Below are 15,731 nucleotides of genomic sequence, written 5' to 3'. Positions count from 1 at the left end.
ACCCATTGCGGACAGTTGTAGGTTGTGACACACCTATTGTGGACAATTGTAGGTTGTGACATACCCATGTGGACAGTTGTAGGTTGCGACGTGGACATTTGTAGGTTGTAACATACTCATGTGGACAGTTGTTGGTTGTGATGCACCCATTGTGGACAGTTGTAGTAGGTTGTGACATACCCATTCCGAACAGTTGTAGGTTGTGGCATACCCATGTGGACAGTTGTAGGTTGTGACATACCCATGTGGACAGTTGCAGTAGGTTGTGACATACCCATTCTAAACAGTTGTAATAGGTTGTGACATACCCATTGTGGATAGTTGTAGTATGTTGTGACACACCCATTCTGAACAGTTGTAGGTTGTGACATACCTATGTAGACAGTTGTAGTAGGTTGTGACATACCCATGTGGGCAGTTGCAGTAGGTTGTGACATACCCATATGGACAGTTGTAGTAGGTTGTGACACACCCATTGTGGACAGTTGTAGGTTGTGACATACCCATTGTGGATAGTTGTAGTAGGTTGTGACATACCCATGTAGACAGTTGTAGGTTGTGACCTACCCATGTGGACAGTTGTAGGTTGTGACACACCCATTGTGGACAATTGTAGGTTGTGACATACCCATTCTGAACAGTTGTAGGTTGTGACATACCCATGTAGACAGTTGTAGGGTGTGACATACCTATGTGGACAGTTGTAGGTTGTGACATACTCATGTGGACAGTTGTAGGCTGTGACGCACCCATTGTGGACAATTGTAGTAGGTTGTGACATACCAATGTAGACAGTTGTAGGTTGTGACATACCCATGTAGACAGTTGTAGGTTGTGACATACTTATGTGGACAGTTGTAGGTTGTGACACACCCATTGTGGACAGTTGTAGGTTTTGACATGTGGACATTTGTAGGTTGTGACATACTCATGTGGGCAGTTGTAGTAGGTTGTGATGCGCCCATTGTGGACAGTTGTAGGTTGTGACATACCCATTCTGAACAGTTGTAGGCTGTGGCATACCCATGTGGACAGTTGTAGTAGGTTGTGGCATACCCATGTGGACAGTTGTAGGTTGTGGCATATCCATTGTGGACAGTTATAGGTTGTGACATATCCATTGTGGACAGTTGTAGGCTGTGACACACGCATTGTGGATAGTTGTATGTTGTGACATACCCATTCTGAAAAGTTGTAGGTTGTGACAGTTGTAGGTTGTGACATAACCCATGTGGACAGTTGTAGTAGGTTGGGACATACCCATGTAGACAGTTGTAGTAGGTTGTGACACACCCATTCTGGACAGTTGTAGGTTGTAACATACCCATTGTGGATAGTTGTAGTAGGTTGTGACATACCCATGTGGACAGTTGTAGTAGGTTGTGGCATACCCCTTCTGAACAGTTGTAGTAGGTTGTGACATACCCATGTGGACAGTTGTAGGGTGTGACATAGCCATGTGGACAGTTGTAGGTTGTGACATACTCATGTGGACAGTTGTAGGTTGTGATGCACCCATTGTGGACAATTGTAGTAGGTTGTGACATACCCATTCTGAACAGTTGTAGGTTGTGACATACCCATGTAGACAGTTGTAGGTTGTGACATACTTGTGTGGATAGTTGTAGGTTGTGACACACCCATTGTGGACAGTTGTAGTAGGTTGTGACATACCCATTGTGGACAATTGTAGGTTGTGACACACGCATTGTGGATAGTTGTAGGTTGTGACATACCCATTCTGAACAGTTGTAGGTTGTGGCATACCCATGTGGACAGTTGTAGTAGATTGTGACATACCCATTGTGGACAATTGTAGGTTGTGACACACGCATTGTGGATAGTTGTAGGTTGTGACATACCCATTCTAAACAGTTATAGTAGGTTGTGATGCATCCATTGTGGACAGTTGTAGTAGTAGGTTGTGGCATACCCATGTGGAGAGTTGTAGGTTGTGACATAGCCATTCTAAACAGTTGTAGTAGGTTGTGATATACCTATGTAGACAGTTGTAGTAGGTTGTGACATACCCATTGTGGACAGGTGTAGGTTGTGACACACCCACTGTGGGCAGTTGTATATTTTGACATACCCATTCTGAACAGTTGTAGTAGGTTGTGACATATCCATTGTGGACAGGTATATTGTGTTGTGACATAGCCATTTTGAACAGCTGTAATAGGTTGTGACATATCAATTCTGAACAGTTGTAAGTTGCGACAATACCCATGTGAACAGTTGTAGGTTGTGACATACCCATGTGGACAGTTGTAGATTGTGACACACCCATTGTGGACTGGTGTAGGTTGTGACATACCTATTGTGGACAGTTGTAGTAGGTAGTGACATACCTATGTGGACAGTTTGTAGTAGGTTGTGGCGTACCAATTCTGAACAGTTGTAATAGGTTGTGACATACCCATGTGGACAGTTGTAGTAGGTTGTGACACACCCATTCTGGACAGTTGTTGGTTGTAACATACCCATTGTGGATAGTTGTAGTAGGTTGTGACATACCCATGTGGACAGTTGTAGGTTGTGGCATACCCATTCTGAACAGTTGTTGGTTGTGACATACCCATGTAGACAGTTGTAGGTTGTGACATACCCATGTGGACAGTTGTAGGTTGTGACACACCCATTGTGGACAATTGTAGGTTGTGACATACCCATTTTGAACAGTTGTAGGTTGTGACATACTCATGTGGACAGTTGTAGGGTGTGACATACCCATGTGGACAGTTGTAGGTTGTGACATACTCATGTGGACAGTTGTAGGTTGACGCACCCATTGTGGACAATTGTAGTAGGTTGTGACATACCCATTCTGAACAGTTGTAGGTTTTGACATACCCATGTAGACAGTTGTAGGTTGTGACATACTTGTGTGGATAGTTGTAGGTTGTGACACACCCATTGTGGAGAGTTGTAGGTTGGGACATACTCATTCCGAACAGTTGTAGGTTGTGGCATACCCATGTGGACAGTTGTAGTAGGTTGTGGCATACCCATGTGGACAGTTGTAGTAGATTGTGACATACCCATTGTGGACAATTGTAGGTTGTAACACACACATTGTGGATAGTTGTAGGTTGTGACATACCCATTCTAAACAATTATAGTAGGTTGTGGCATACCTATTGTGGACAGTTGTAGTAGGTTGTGATGCATCCATTGTGGATAGTTGTAGTAGGTTGTGGCATACCCATGTGGAGAGTTGTAGCTTGTGACATACCCATTCTGAACAGTTGTAGTAGGTTGTGATATACCTATGTAGACAGTTGTAGGTTGTGACATACCCATTGTGGACAGGTGTAGGTTGTGACACACCCACTGTGGACAGTTGTATGTTTTGACATACCCATTCTGAACACTTGTAGTAGGTTGTGACATATCCATTGTGGACAGGTGCAGTGTGTTGTGACATAGCCATTTTGAGCAGTTGTAGTAGGTTGTGACATATCAATTCTGGACAGTTGCAGTAGGTTGCAACATACCCTTTCTGAACAGTTGTAGTAGGTTGCGACATACCCTTTCTGAACAGTTGTAGTAGGTTGTGACATACCCATGTGAACAGTTGTAGGTTGTGACATACCCATGTGGACAGTTGTAGGTTGTGACATACTCATGTGGACAGTTGTAGGTTGTGACATACTCATGTGGACAGTTGTAGGTTGTGACACACCCATTGTGGATAGGTGTAGGTTGTGACACACCCATTGTGGACAGGTGTAGGTTGTGACACACCCATTGTGGACAGGTGTAGGTTGTGACATACCCATTGTGGACAGTTGTAGTAGGTTGTGACATACCTATGTGGACAGTTGTAGTAGGTTTTGGTGTACCCATTCTGAACAGTTGTAATAGGTTGTGACATACCCATGTAGACAGTTGTAGTAGGTTGTGACATACCCCTGTGGACAGTTATAGGTTGTGACACACCCATTCTGAACAGTTGTAGTAGGTTGTGACATACCCATTCTGAACAGTTGTAGTAGGTTGTGACATACCCATGTGAACAGTTGTAGTAGGTTGTGACATACCCATGTGGACAGTTGTTGTAGGTTGTGACATACTCATGTGGACAGTTGTAGGTTGTGACGCACCCACTGTGGACAGTTGTAGTAGGTTGTGACATACCCATTCGGAACAGTTGTAGGTTGTGACATATCCATGTGGGCAGTTGTAGTAGGTTGTGGCATGCCCATTGTGGGCAGTTGTAGTAGTTGTGACATACACATTGTGGACAATTGTAGTAGGTTGTGACATACCCATTGTGGACAGTTGTAGTAGGTTGTGACATACTCATTGTAGACAGTTGTAGTAAGTTGTGACATACCCATGTAGATAGTTGTAGTTGGTTGTTACATACCCATTGTGGACAGTTGTAGTAGGAGGTTGTTTTATGAGAGACGGTGTCTAAATCTTAATAAGTTATTTTTAAGAATTAGGAAGGTAGGAGTTTTCCTCTATATCTGTCTGTATTTTGTAGCCAATCAAAAACTACAATAAGGGATGTTAGACAAGTTTTTTGCCTCGGGGGTGGTCAGGCCCCTCTGCACCCCGACACTCCATGCTTGTTATATATACCAACTGTGAGATTGCAGAACAGTAGGGGAAGGGTAAATTCCCCAGTCCATACTGTACGTCCATCCTGCACACAACAAAAGCTTGCACATGTGGTCAGCTGATTTTCCATCAGCTATGCCAGCTTAATCCACGATAATTGAAAACTCAAGCAGTTGTCCACAACCTATAGGTACATAAGCAGTCATGTAGTTGTACAAAGTAGATGGTGCCAAGTAAACCTCCAGTGACAAAAAACAGTCCAGCACCAACATAATATTCACCACACTTTATTAAAAAACAGAAGGAATGCAAAAAGTTAACTGTGGTTCATTCGCTCATGCAGCATCATAAGTGCATCTCTAAGTGCTCATGTGTAGTGAGCAGTTTGTAATATTGAGTCATGGGATGTTATTTCACTAACTTAAAGGTGAGCAACCTACAAAGAATAAATGTGCAATGCACCAGCCACATACGTTTATCAAGATCACTAGCAAAAGTGCTGCTTCTAGCATGAATTTGTTTGAAAAATTTTCTTTACCTAATATTTTTTAATATATCATATTTTATGTGACTGATGTAGGCAACCTCATATCTGTTCATTAATTGCACTAAATATTTTAGACTATATGAATTAATTATATATTCAATATGTTTTACACTTGACCTTTAGAAGTCACTGTGGGTCTGAGATATTTTGCAAACTTTAGTTTTACATGAAGGATTGGATGGAAATTTGATTTTGAGATACACTATCACAAGACATATTACAGTGAGGCTATTTACTAAGGAATTATTTATGAAAGGTATCATTTTTATTTTGATGTCTATGTTAATTCTGCATTCTTGATCACATATAACCATATTTATTATTAGAACTTTTGTTTTGACTGCTTAAGACATATGAAAAATGTGTATCATTGTCTACACAAACAATGTTTTTAAGCATCACTAAGTATTATTTGCCAGTGATCTTGCTAAAGCTTTGTGTCTGGGTGATGCATTTCACATGTACTCTCCGTAGGCTGTTCACCTTTATGTTATCAGATGAGTCGAGTGTGTTAAATTGTTTACTATACTTAAGCACGTTCGATACGAACTTGACCACATTGGCTGAGAAATTGTGATTTGCTTTTTGGATTCCTCCTCTCTTTCAATAACTCGTGGTGAATATTATGTTGGCGCTGCACTATTTTTTTGCCTAAGAGATGTTGAGCTCAGTCATTGAGGTGTTACCAGTACTGAGTTATGTTAGTTTGGATAACCGAACGAAAATATTTGCACTCAGCTTCACTGGCTAAGATACTTGTCTAGCTTCCTGGTGAGCTGTCAATCCGTAACTCCCTAGTAACCCCAGGGAAGGAATTTCAGAAGTTCAGCCGTGGATGAACATATGGGAATGGTGTGGTACAGCTAAGGCTGTGGTAATTCTTGTGATAATCTTAAAAGTCGGGGTGGGGGTTCTAGCTGAGTGCAAGAACAATGCATTAGAGGATTCAGAGTGGTCTTAGGTAAGATGTTTTTTGTAGGTTAAAGTACCTCTGATAAAGTGGGCTGTTAGGCGTATGGGTAAGCATCTTGCTTTTGACAGAGCAGTGCAGCGGTGGTTTCTTCTTCTTTGTTTGTCAGTAATGTTTCTGTAGATCTGGAGTGTCATGCATCCTCTACAGGTAAGTGGGCTGTTAGGCGTATGGGTAAGCATCTTGCTTTTGACAGAGCAGTGCAGCGGTGGTTTCTTCTTCTTTGTTTGTCAGTAATGTTTCTGTAGATCTGGAGTGTCATGCATCCTCTACAGGTAAGTGGGCTGTTAGGCGTATGGGTAAGCATCTTGCTTTTGACAGAGCAGTGCAGCGGTGGTTTCTTCTTCTTTGTTTGTCAGTAATGTTTCTGTAGATCTGGAGTGTCATGCATCCTCTACAGGTAAGTGGGCTGTTAGGCGTATGGGTAAGCATCTTGCCTTTGACAGAGCAGTGCAGCGGTGGTTTCTTCTTCATTTGTCAGTAATGTTTCTGTAGATTTGGAGTGTCACGCATCCTTTACAAGTTACATTTTGAAGCAGTGGCTGTAATGGGTAGGTCATGTAGAGGAAGGAATACCTTCTCAGAAGGGTCAGCCTTGTTTCACCTTTCAGGGGGTGCTAGCACTGACAAGTAGTCTGCACTGATGTAGATTGTTTTTTTTTTTTTGTTTAATATCAAGTATGTTGTATGAGTCCGAAGCCAACTGTGGGTCAGTCCATAGTCCTCATTATTTATAGCTGCTCACATTTTCAAGAATATTGTCATCAGGTTGTTGAAAAGCAAATTTATCTTTAAGCATGCTGAAGCTGTTAAGTGCTAGAATGCATTCACAATTTTTTAATCTTAGTTTACTCGAAGACCAAGTTGTTTCAAAATTAGGCAAAGCTGGATTACGTGCCTGTTTAACATTTGACTCATGTCAGCTGGGGAACAGTCACTACTCGGGGAAACAGTGTCATATGGAGAAGGGCTAAAGTGGCTGAGTGACAGATCCTTGAGGCATCCTCAAGGCAGATTGTTCAGAATGTGGCATGAAATAAGCTCCTTCACAGAAGCCAGAGAATCGGTGTAGGGGATGTGTTATCCAAACCATACCAGACACCACCCTAAGAAACACATGAGCCTCCCCATTAGATAAGTGCTGTTGGCCTCCCCATATTAAAAGGCGTATGTTACATTGTTTAGAAGCAGACCTGGTTCTCCCCAGCGCACCTTTATTACTGATTTGTAATCAGATATATGTTAAACATCATCTGCCTGCTTGTAACTTGATACCACGTAGAAACAGTTCAGACTAGCTACAACTTTTCTGTACACAGAATTTTAAGATTTGCTTGGACCTCCAGTGAAACAGGCCTTGGTCTCCTCACTATTTGTGAAACGCTGCTTTAGAGAGAACCACATAAGCAGCACCAGTAAGGCCCCCTTTGTCCACAGCCTTTCCTAACCTGTTTATTTTTAAATGAACCCATTTTCTGCTAATTGACTGCCACTGCCTTATGCCACTAATATCTGTCAGTACCATGGTCAGCAAGTCTAACAAACAAAGCAGTGGGGATACTTGAGGGTCACAGCCAGCAGACAGTAGTATTCCCTTTGGTCTCACAGTCCAATAACTAGATGCTATCAGTGTGCTGCACGCAAGAGTGTGCTATAAGTATCCATTTTTGTTCTTTGTATGGACAGTGCATGGCAAATCATTACAGCTGAAGTGATATGAAAATAGAAACAATTTCTTTCTGACAGTAAAAACTCAGCACTGAGGATTAAGGATCTGATCTGTTTGCAGTACTCAAGGGTACAGGGTTTAGCACCTTTCACTTCTGTTTGTATGCTGTGTGACTGATCAAGGCACATAACCAGATATTGTTCCAAGATCATCTCTGAAAAGCAACACTTGCATCAAGTGAGCTTAAATGATTAATGAATAAAAAAAATTGCTTTTCGCTTGTTTTATGTCACGTGTATACCAGTGGATCCAAGTTTCCTCCCAGCAACAGTTGTTAACTCAGTAGATTGGTACATTGCAAACATTTTAGCCTAGTGTCTGAATTGAACCACTTACTTTGGTAAGAAATGAAATTCCTAAAGATGTGTGGCTACCTGATGTGTATAAGTCTAGCATTTGGTAGTATCCAACTTACAGCTGAACATATGAGGCCTCCGTAACCTAGCCAAGGTTACTTCCAAGATGTGAGCCTTCAGTGACCCAGCTGAGTGCAGCCCCAAGCCATGAGCCCTCAGTGACCCAGTTGGCATTATTTCTTAGCTGTGAGCCCTTAGTTACTTAGAAGAGCTTACTTCCAAGCTGTGAACCCCCAGTGAGCCAGACAGGTGGATTCACAAACCTTGAGCCCTGTGCGAGCCACCAGATTCCCAAACTATGAACCGTGAATGACCCAACTAGGCCCATTCCCGGGCTCTGACCCCTCCCCAAGTGAGCAAGATGTTCCAGAATGTTGCAGGTAGTGCCAAATAGAAGGCCTAGGGGAGTAGCAGCTGTGTTGGTCTACAGATAAATTTCCTTTTCTTTTCCATTTGCAGCAGAAGTGTCTGCATGACTGTCTTTGAGACTGTTGGCAGAGAAGGCTAGCACCCTTAATTATGTCATATGACTTGAGATAGATTTGTAGTGGAGACACTGAGAGGTTGGAGAATAATAAGCTAATTTCTGCTTGGTGCATGTCTAGAATCCTTAGAGGGGACTAGAGATCCCATGGGAGTGCTTACTTCAGGGGAAGACAGAGTGACTTATGTTGGGGAAGTGCGTGACATGCCCTCATTAATGCCAGTTGCACACTGAACACTGTAACATGCTACTGAGTATCCATCATGGGGTAAAATCTTAAAGTAGAAAAACTCAGTCCCCAGGAATCGTTGACAGCACCTCAACCTTAGGTGGAATGAATGGGCCATAGGACTGTTGCCTCTTGAGGGAGTTGTAGATCAGTGTGTGTGATGTACCTTTAAGAAGCTTTCCAGTGAGCTAGCACATGCATATAAGTACTGAGCATGTGCAAATAAGACTGCCATTTTGAGTGAACAGCCAGAGTGAGACCATGCAAGTATGTAGTCAGTCAGTTTGTTTAATGTTCCTACCATCTGTCCAGATGTATTTGTATACAATAAACTTCTTAAACGAACACCCAAGCCTCATTGTCTTCTTAATGTATATAAGATGAGTGACATGGTGTCAGAATGGGATCCAGAGTTTCAGCTATGAGACAACTGGTTAAAGTTGGGGGAATATATAGGAGTGGAAAAATCCCTACTGCGCAAACAACTCACAAAACAGGTCAGAAATGAATTCCAGGTGCTAAAACTCACTTAATTTCTTTCACTACAAATATAAATTGAAGCACTCAGAATGCTCAAAAATAATTTCTTATTAAATGAAATTTCCGAAAGTGTGCCAGATTGATAAAAAATATTCAAAATAATTATGAAAATGTTTGAAACAATATCCAAAGCGCATAAAATGTACAAAAACAGGGAAAATGACCGTATTTTTTTCACTGTGTACTACTTTTTTGTACTAATTAAAGCTATTCAAAGTATCTGAAGTGCGCAAAGTATTTGCAAGTCTATGCAGTATTACAGTGTGGTTATTTTGCAAAGTGCAGTCGTTTCAGAGATTATTTCGCAAAGTACAGTTATTTCAAAGCATATTTCGCAGAGTACAGTATTTCGAAGAGTTTATTGTGCATTTGAATATTATTACAAGTACTTGGTGTGTGTGAATGCTCGTACATAATTACAAGGGCTAAGATTACATTGTGTTTCACTATAATCTGTGGGCATGACAGAAGGGCTTCGCAGACCTGCACTGCTTGTGTCTGATAACAGTATTGCAGAAAATTGGAGAGTGTTTGAGCAGGAATACAATATTTTCATAGAGACTTCTTTTTCTGACAAAGATGCACATACAAAGGCATTTATTCTGCTTAATTTAGCTGGTTCAGAGGCCATTGAAAGAGAACGTTCATTTGTGTATGCACCTGCTGTGTTTGCAGGGATGGGGGAAGACCACCATATTGTGGTACTGGCTGAAACGCTGGAAGACCCCAACTGCTTAAAACATAAATTTAGAGAAATGTGTAACCTCCAAACGAATGTTACAATGGAAAGGCACTTATTTTCCACAAAGGATCAAAAGCCTGTTGAAACTTTTACAGCATGTATAACTGACTTGAGAAATAAGGCCAAAATGTACAGATATGGTCATTTGATAGATGAGTTGATAAAGGGCAGGCTTGTGTGTGGTATTAATAATGACACAGTGCAAAGGATTTTGCTTTGAGATAGTGATTTGACGTTAAATAAGGCCATTGAGATTTATCAGATATATAAACTTACAGAAAAGCACCCAGGTATGCTTACAAATGAGAATAGCTGCGGAAAGCATGGTGACAAACTCATGTAGATGGTATGCAACACATGGTAAAAAGAAACAGGCCCAAGCACATGGCAGCTACTGCAAGTCCTGTAACAGTCCCTAGGAAACCCCAAATCTTTCCAGCAAATTCCAGGGCATTCTTAGTGAAGCATAAGGGTGAGTCAGCAAAGTCAAAACATGTGCCCCCATCCAGCTTCATAGACAGCTGTCGTAATTGTGGTGGAAATCATGAACCCAAAAGAGCAAAGTGCTTAGCTTTTGGTCAGCAGTGTCACTCTTGCAATAAGTGGAATCATTTCAAAAGATTTTGTAAATCAAATAAGGCACATTCTTTTATTAAAAGAGGGCATTCCAACAGGCAAGTTGATCAATTAGAAAGCTGTGACTCTACTTTTTATGTTGATGGTGTGTCTGTGCTTGGTAAGACAGTTAATACAGTAGATTTGTAGGCAAAGAATGAAGTCTTTTGTAGTGTTTGGATTAATGGAGTCCCGTAGCGCTCAAAGATATTGACTCAAAGTTCAATGTTATGTCAGCAGAACCATTTGCTAGAGTAAAAACTGCAGAACAACTTGGTTTGACAAAGTGTGCAAAGCTTGTTGTTTATGGTGGTGAAGAGATTCAGACCGAAGGCTCAGTAGTGCTTTCATGTTACTCTGCTATGAACAGCTATGACTTGCAGTTTTACGTAGTCAAGAGACACATGCAGTCATTGTTAGGCCTCAGAGACGGTTTGAAAATGGGACTGGTTTCATTTAATAAAGAAGTTCACCATGTAAGCCTAAATGACAGCAGCTCAAATTTTGCCCGGACTATTTTATTTTTTTCTGAGTATGCTGATATTTTTGCAGACAAACTAGGCAAACTGCCAGTTGTGTACTTTATGAAGTTAGACCCAGAGGTCAACCCAGTTATCAGACCAGCAAGGAAAGTTCCAGTAGCTATGCAGAATAGAGTCAAAGCTGAGCTAGACAAAATGGTGCAGCTAAGAGTAATTCCTCCAGTGGAAGAACCTACTGAATGGGTATCTTCCATGGTAGTAGCTCATAAGAAAAGCTCAGATGATATCAAAATTTGTATTGATCCAAGAGATCTGAAAAACGCATTAAAAAGGCCTCATCATCCAGTGCGCACAGTTGAAGAGGCTGCTGCCCTCATGCCAGATGCCACTGTTTTTTTGTCTTAGATGCAGAGAGTTCCTTTAGGCAAACTTTGCTTGACTGAAAGTCTTTATTGTTAACCACATTCAGTATGCCATTTGAAATACATTCTCCCAGTGAGGTCTTTCAGCGTGCACTGGAGCAAATTTTTTCTAGCTGTCCATGTGCTATTATAGTAAATGGTATTCTAGTAGGAGGCAGTGGTGAAGCTGAAGAAGACAGAAACCTCAAAAAAGTTCTGGAAAGAGCATGTGAAGTGAATCTTAAGCTGAATCCTCAGAAGTGCAAGTTCAGGCTACAAGAAGTTACTTATGTTGGTCACTTGTTTACCAGTTCAGGCTTATGACCAGTTCCTTCCAAGCAAACAGCAATTCTCAAGATGTCAGCTCCAGACAATGACCAAGCCTTACAATGTTTTCTTGGTATGGCCAACTATCTAGGCAAGTTAATTCCAGATTTAAGCAAAGTTTCAACGCCGCTAAGAGAGCTGACATGCTAAGATGTAATTTGGTCATGGTCAGAACAGCACCAAAGAGTATTTGATGTCCTGAAACAGAAAATTGCCAACCCACCAGCTCTCAGCTACTATGATGTTCACAAACCAGTTACGTTTTCCTGTGATGCTTCTAAGTTTGGTCTAGGTGCAGTCATTCCTCAAGAGGGTAGACCAGTAGCCTGTGCATCAAGAACTCTTAACCAGACCGAGGTGCGAAATGCCCAGATTGAGAAAGAGCTTTTGGGAATTGTGTTTGCATGTTCAAAGTCCCATTTTTATATTTATGGTTGACCTATCCAGATTTAAACTGTCTACCAACCTTTAGTTACGATTTTAAGAAAGCCTGTGCAGACAGCTCCAGCTAGGCTGCAGCGTACGATGCTCAAGTTACAAAAGTACAATTTCAGTCTTGTTTATACAAAAGGCAAACTTCTTTATCTGGCTGATACCTTATCCATATCCCCCAGAATGCATAAAAAATGAGCAACTTGATTTTCAGGTCATGGAAGTGAGAAATTTTTCTTCCACACCTCTTGATGAGCTCAGAACTCGCACAGCTTCAGATCCAATTCTCCAGCCTAACTTCCTTCTAGTACTCCCATTACTAAGTTTAAGTGACATTTTTCTGTCCATAGTAGTCTGCACAGAGTTATTTCTGACAATTGTGCACAGTTTACTAGTCAGCAGTGCAAGAAATTTGCAGAAGAGTGGGACTTTGTTTGTATTATGAGTAGTCCTGAATACCCTCAGTCAGACAATTTGGTGTAGTTCAAAGTGCAAACAGCTGTTAGAGAAATTCAGATGTGACAGTACCAATGTTTTTCTCAACTTATTAAATCTCAGAAACATTCCTTGTGATAAACATCTTGGTTCACCTGCCCAGAGACTTTTGTCGAGACAAACCAAAACCACACTACCAATCAGCAGTAATTTGTTGGTTCCATGTGGTAAGAACAGCAAAGCCGTAAAAGCCCAACTGTTGAAAAAGCATATGTCCTAGAAGTCTTACTCTGATAAAACCAGCAAAATGCTCATTTCATTGAAAAAAGAGGAGATAGTGAGGATGCAGACATCAAATGGTTTTGATCAGATTGGATTTATGAAAAGCTTGTGTCAAGAGCCGTGAGTGCATTGAGGAATCACAAGGAATGGAATTCGGACAAAATCAGAAGCATTTATTACCAGTGTCCGAACGAGTGTTACAGCATCTTGCCTGTGCCAAAGACTCTAGTTCTCAGAGTGACTTGTCCAATGTTCCTGTTCCAGAGAACATTCTGTCAGTAATCCCTGTTCCTGAGAAAATCCCTCAGACTCCACAAGCAGAACATTCCCCTGTGACTGTTCCTGTTGCTAAACCCAGTCCTAACTATTATGTTACAAGATCAGGTCGCATTTTGAAGCCTAGATGTTCATCGTGCATACAGCTGCAGTCATAACAGATGGGTTATCCTGCCGTCAGGCTGGTCCTCGGTCGGCCGAATTCCAAAGTCTAGGTCCGGTGTCGGTTGTCGTCGCTTCTTCCCTGACGTCAGTGTGGCAGGGGTATAAAATATACACGGCAACCTGGACATGACTGTTATTTTTCTTTATTAGTATATGTATAATTGCACGCCTATTGAAATGTCATTGTTTATATGAGAGAGCTCAGTAATGAGGGAGGAGCTCAGTAATGAGGGAGGAGCTCAGTAATGAGGGAGGAGCTCAGTAATGAGGGAGGATGTACATCAGTGTGTGTGATATACCTTTAGGGAGCTTTTCAGTGAGCCAGCACATGCATGTAAGTACTGAGCACGTGCAAGTAAGACTGCCATTTTGAGTGAGCACCCAGAGTGAGACCATGCAAGTATGTAGTCAGTCAGTTAGATAGTTTAAGTATAATGTTCCTGCCATCTGTCCTGATCTGTTTGTATACTGTAAACTACTTAAATGAACATCCAAGCCCTCACCGTCTTCTTAATGCACATAAGACGAACGACAGGAATGAACTGACTGGTTTAGCAGGTGGAGGGGAAAAGCTCAATGGCCACTGCAACTAGGTGCAAAGTAGTACCAATAAGAGGGGTAACCAAATGCAGCTGTATGTTACCCGTTCATTTCCCCTTCCCCTTCCCTTTAGCACATTTTTTTTGGGTGACTGGTATATTTCTTCAGAGCCATGCAGTATAAGTTTGTAGAATGTAAGAATCAAACCCAGGCTAAAGTGTCATAATAAGTAACTTATTTTCTTGTCTAATGTTTATGTTGTATTGTTACTGAAATAAATTGGCTTTGTTGTATTGGAAGGGCATGTATTTTATATTGATTATAATTTGTAATGTAAAGTGAACCATTATTGCAGGATTTTTTTTATTAATTGGAAGCTTGGAGTCCAGTTATTTGCCTTACTTATGATAAGTAATAATTTGTAAAGTTTTTGATCCCTACTGCAAGTTTAAAATATATTTTCTTCCTTCTTAGGGCAGGCCATCTGCACCAGGCAGTGTGTCACAGCCCCTGGTTCAAGCACCGTGTTGGTTGAGACGTCTGTGTGGACAGCTGTTGTCAGAGAGGTTGCTAAAAGAAAATGGAGTTAAAGCTGTAGTTCAGGGAATCCTGGAAGGAGCTGGAGGTAAGGGCATTGTAGACATGAGAAGTCCAAGAAATTCAGCACAGTTCAAGATGATACAAACTGCCAACTTCAGGGTAGTCCTATTTGTTGTACTTAACGTGAAGCATTTCTCTTCATACACGTCCAGTGTCAGTATAGAGTCCGTTTGTAATTCCATCTGCTGTTCTCGTTCTTTCCTTTTCTTCTTGTGAAATTTTGATTTAACTGATTGTTTTCTTTTTAATTCAGATCTCGATACACAAGTAGAGCACAGCACTGTTTTCATTAGGTTTTGCTTTTACTCTTCACTCTGCAGTTTTATATGCTTATTTGTTTACCAGCCCAAGTGTTGTGGACCTACACGTACTCATGTTCAAAGCCAGATACAGCACTAGGAAGTTGCCTAGGGCCCAGTGGCTAGAGGGGAGGGGGCTTGCATGTTAGGGACCTTATGCATTTACTTTTTTTTTTTAAACAATTTTATTGATTTTAATTATAATGAAAACAATCACATAGATGTATATGAGACATTGTGCATTATAGGTTTACAAACTGATAACTTATTTATAACATTTAAATATGAATATAAGATTAACAAAACCAAACAAACTAAAGTATGTACATAGACATCCAGTATTTATACATTTACATACACTGTAATCTTCCTTTTGTAGCTTATTCTCATGAATGACAAGGAGAGTCAATTACCTTTATGCAAAATGATCATTTCTTCCCATCATATATTGTAAGTTAACCCATAAGTGATGTTCATATATCTTTCTAGGTGTTCTAGACGTTATGGTTCTTCTGTAAATGGCTGACTTCTTTTAATTAATAATTATACTCAGAGAATGTAGGAGGGTATTTTGAGATCCAGTTTTTCCTTATGATCTTTCAAGCCACTGCCAAAATAGTCCATAGAAATGAGTATCATGCATTTACTTTTGAATTAATTAAGGAGAAATATTTATTTTTTTTCCTCTATACCAACTACCAGACTGTGCAA

The 15,731-nt window shown here is 40.9% G+C and overlaps 1 protein-coding gene across 4 annotated transcripts in view; it reads left to right on the top strand.

The window, feature by feature from the left end:
- The window catches only part of TANGO6 (transport and golgi organization 6 homolog), a 1,856,125-nt gene that overhangs the window by 165,187 nt on the left and 1,675,207 nt on the right, over positions 1–15,731 (top strand). For all 4 annotated transcript variants that reach the window (XM_044082029.1, XM_044082030.1, XM_044082027.1 and 1 more), the window contains exon 4: positions 14,596–14,746. In XM_044082029.1, coding sequence (XP_043937964.1) covers positions 14,596–14,746 — 151 coding nt within the window. The remainder of the gene's footprint in view (positions 1–14,595; positions 14,747–15,731) is intronic.

This window comes from Protopterus annectens, chromosome 8.part1 (assembly GCF_019279795.1).
Source record: "Protopterus annectens isolate FY-2018-M chromosome 8.part1, PAN1.0, whole genome shotgun sequence".
Taxonomy (NCBI): domain Eukaryota; kingdom Metazoa; phylum Chordata; order Ceratodontiformes; family Protopteridae; genus Protopterus; species Protopterus annectens.
The sequence above is the reverse complement of the archived record's forward strand: the minus strand, read 5'-3'. Positions and strand labels throughout refer to the sequence as shown.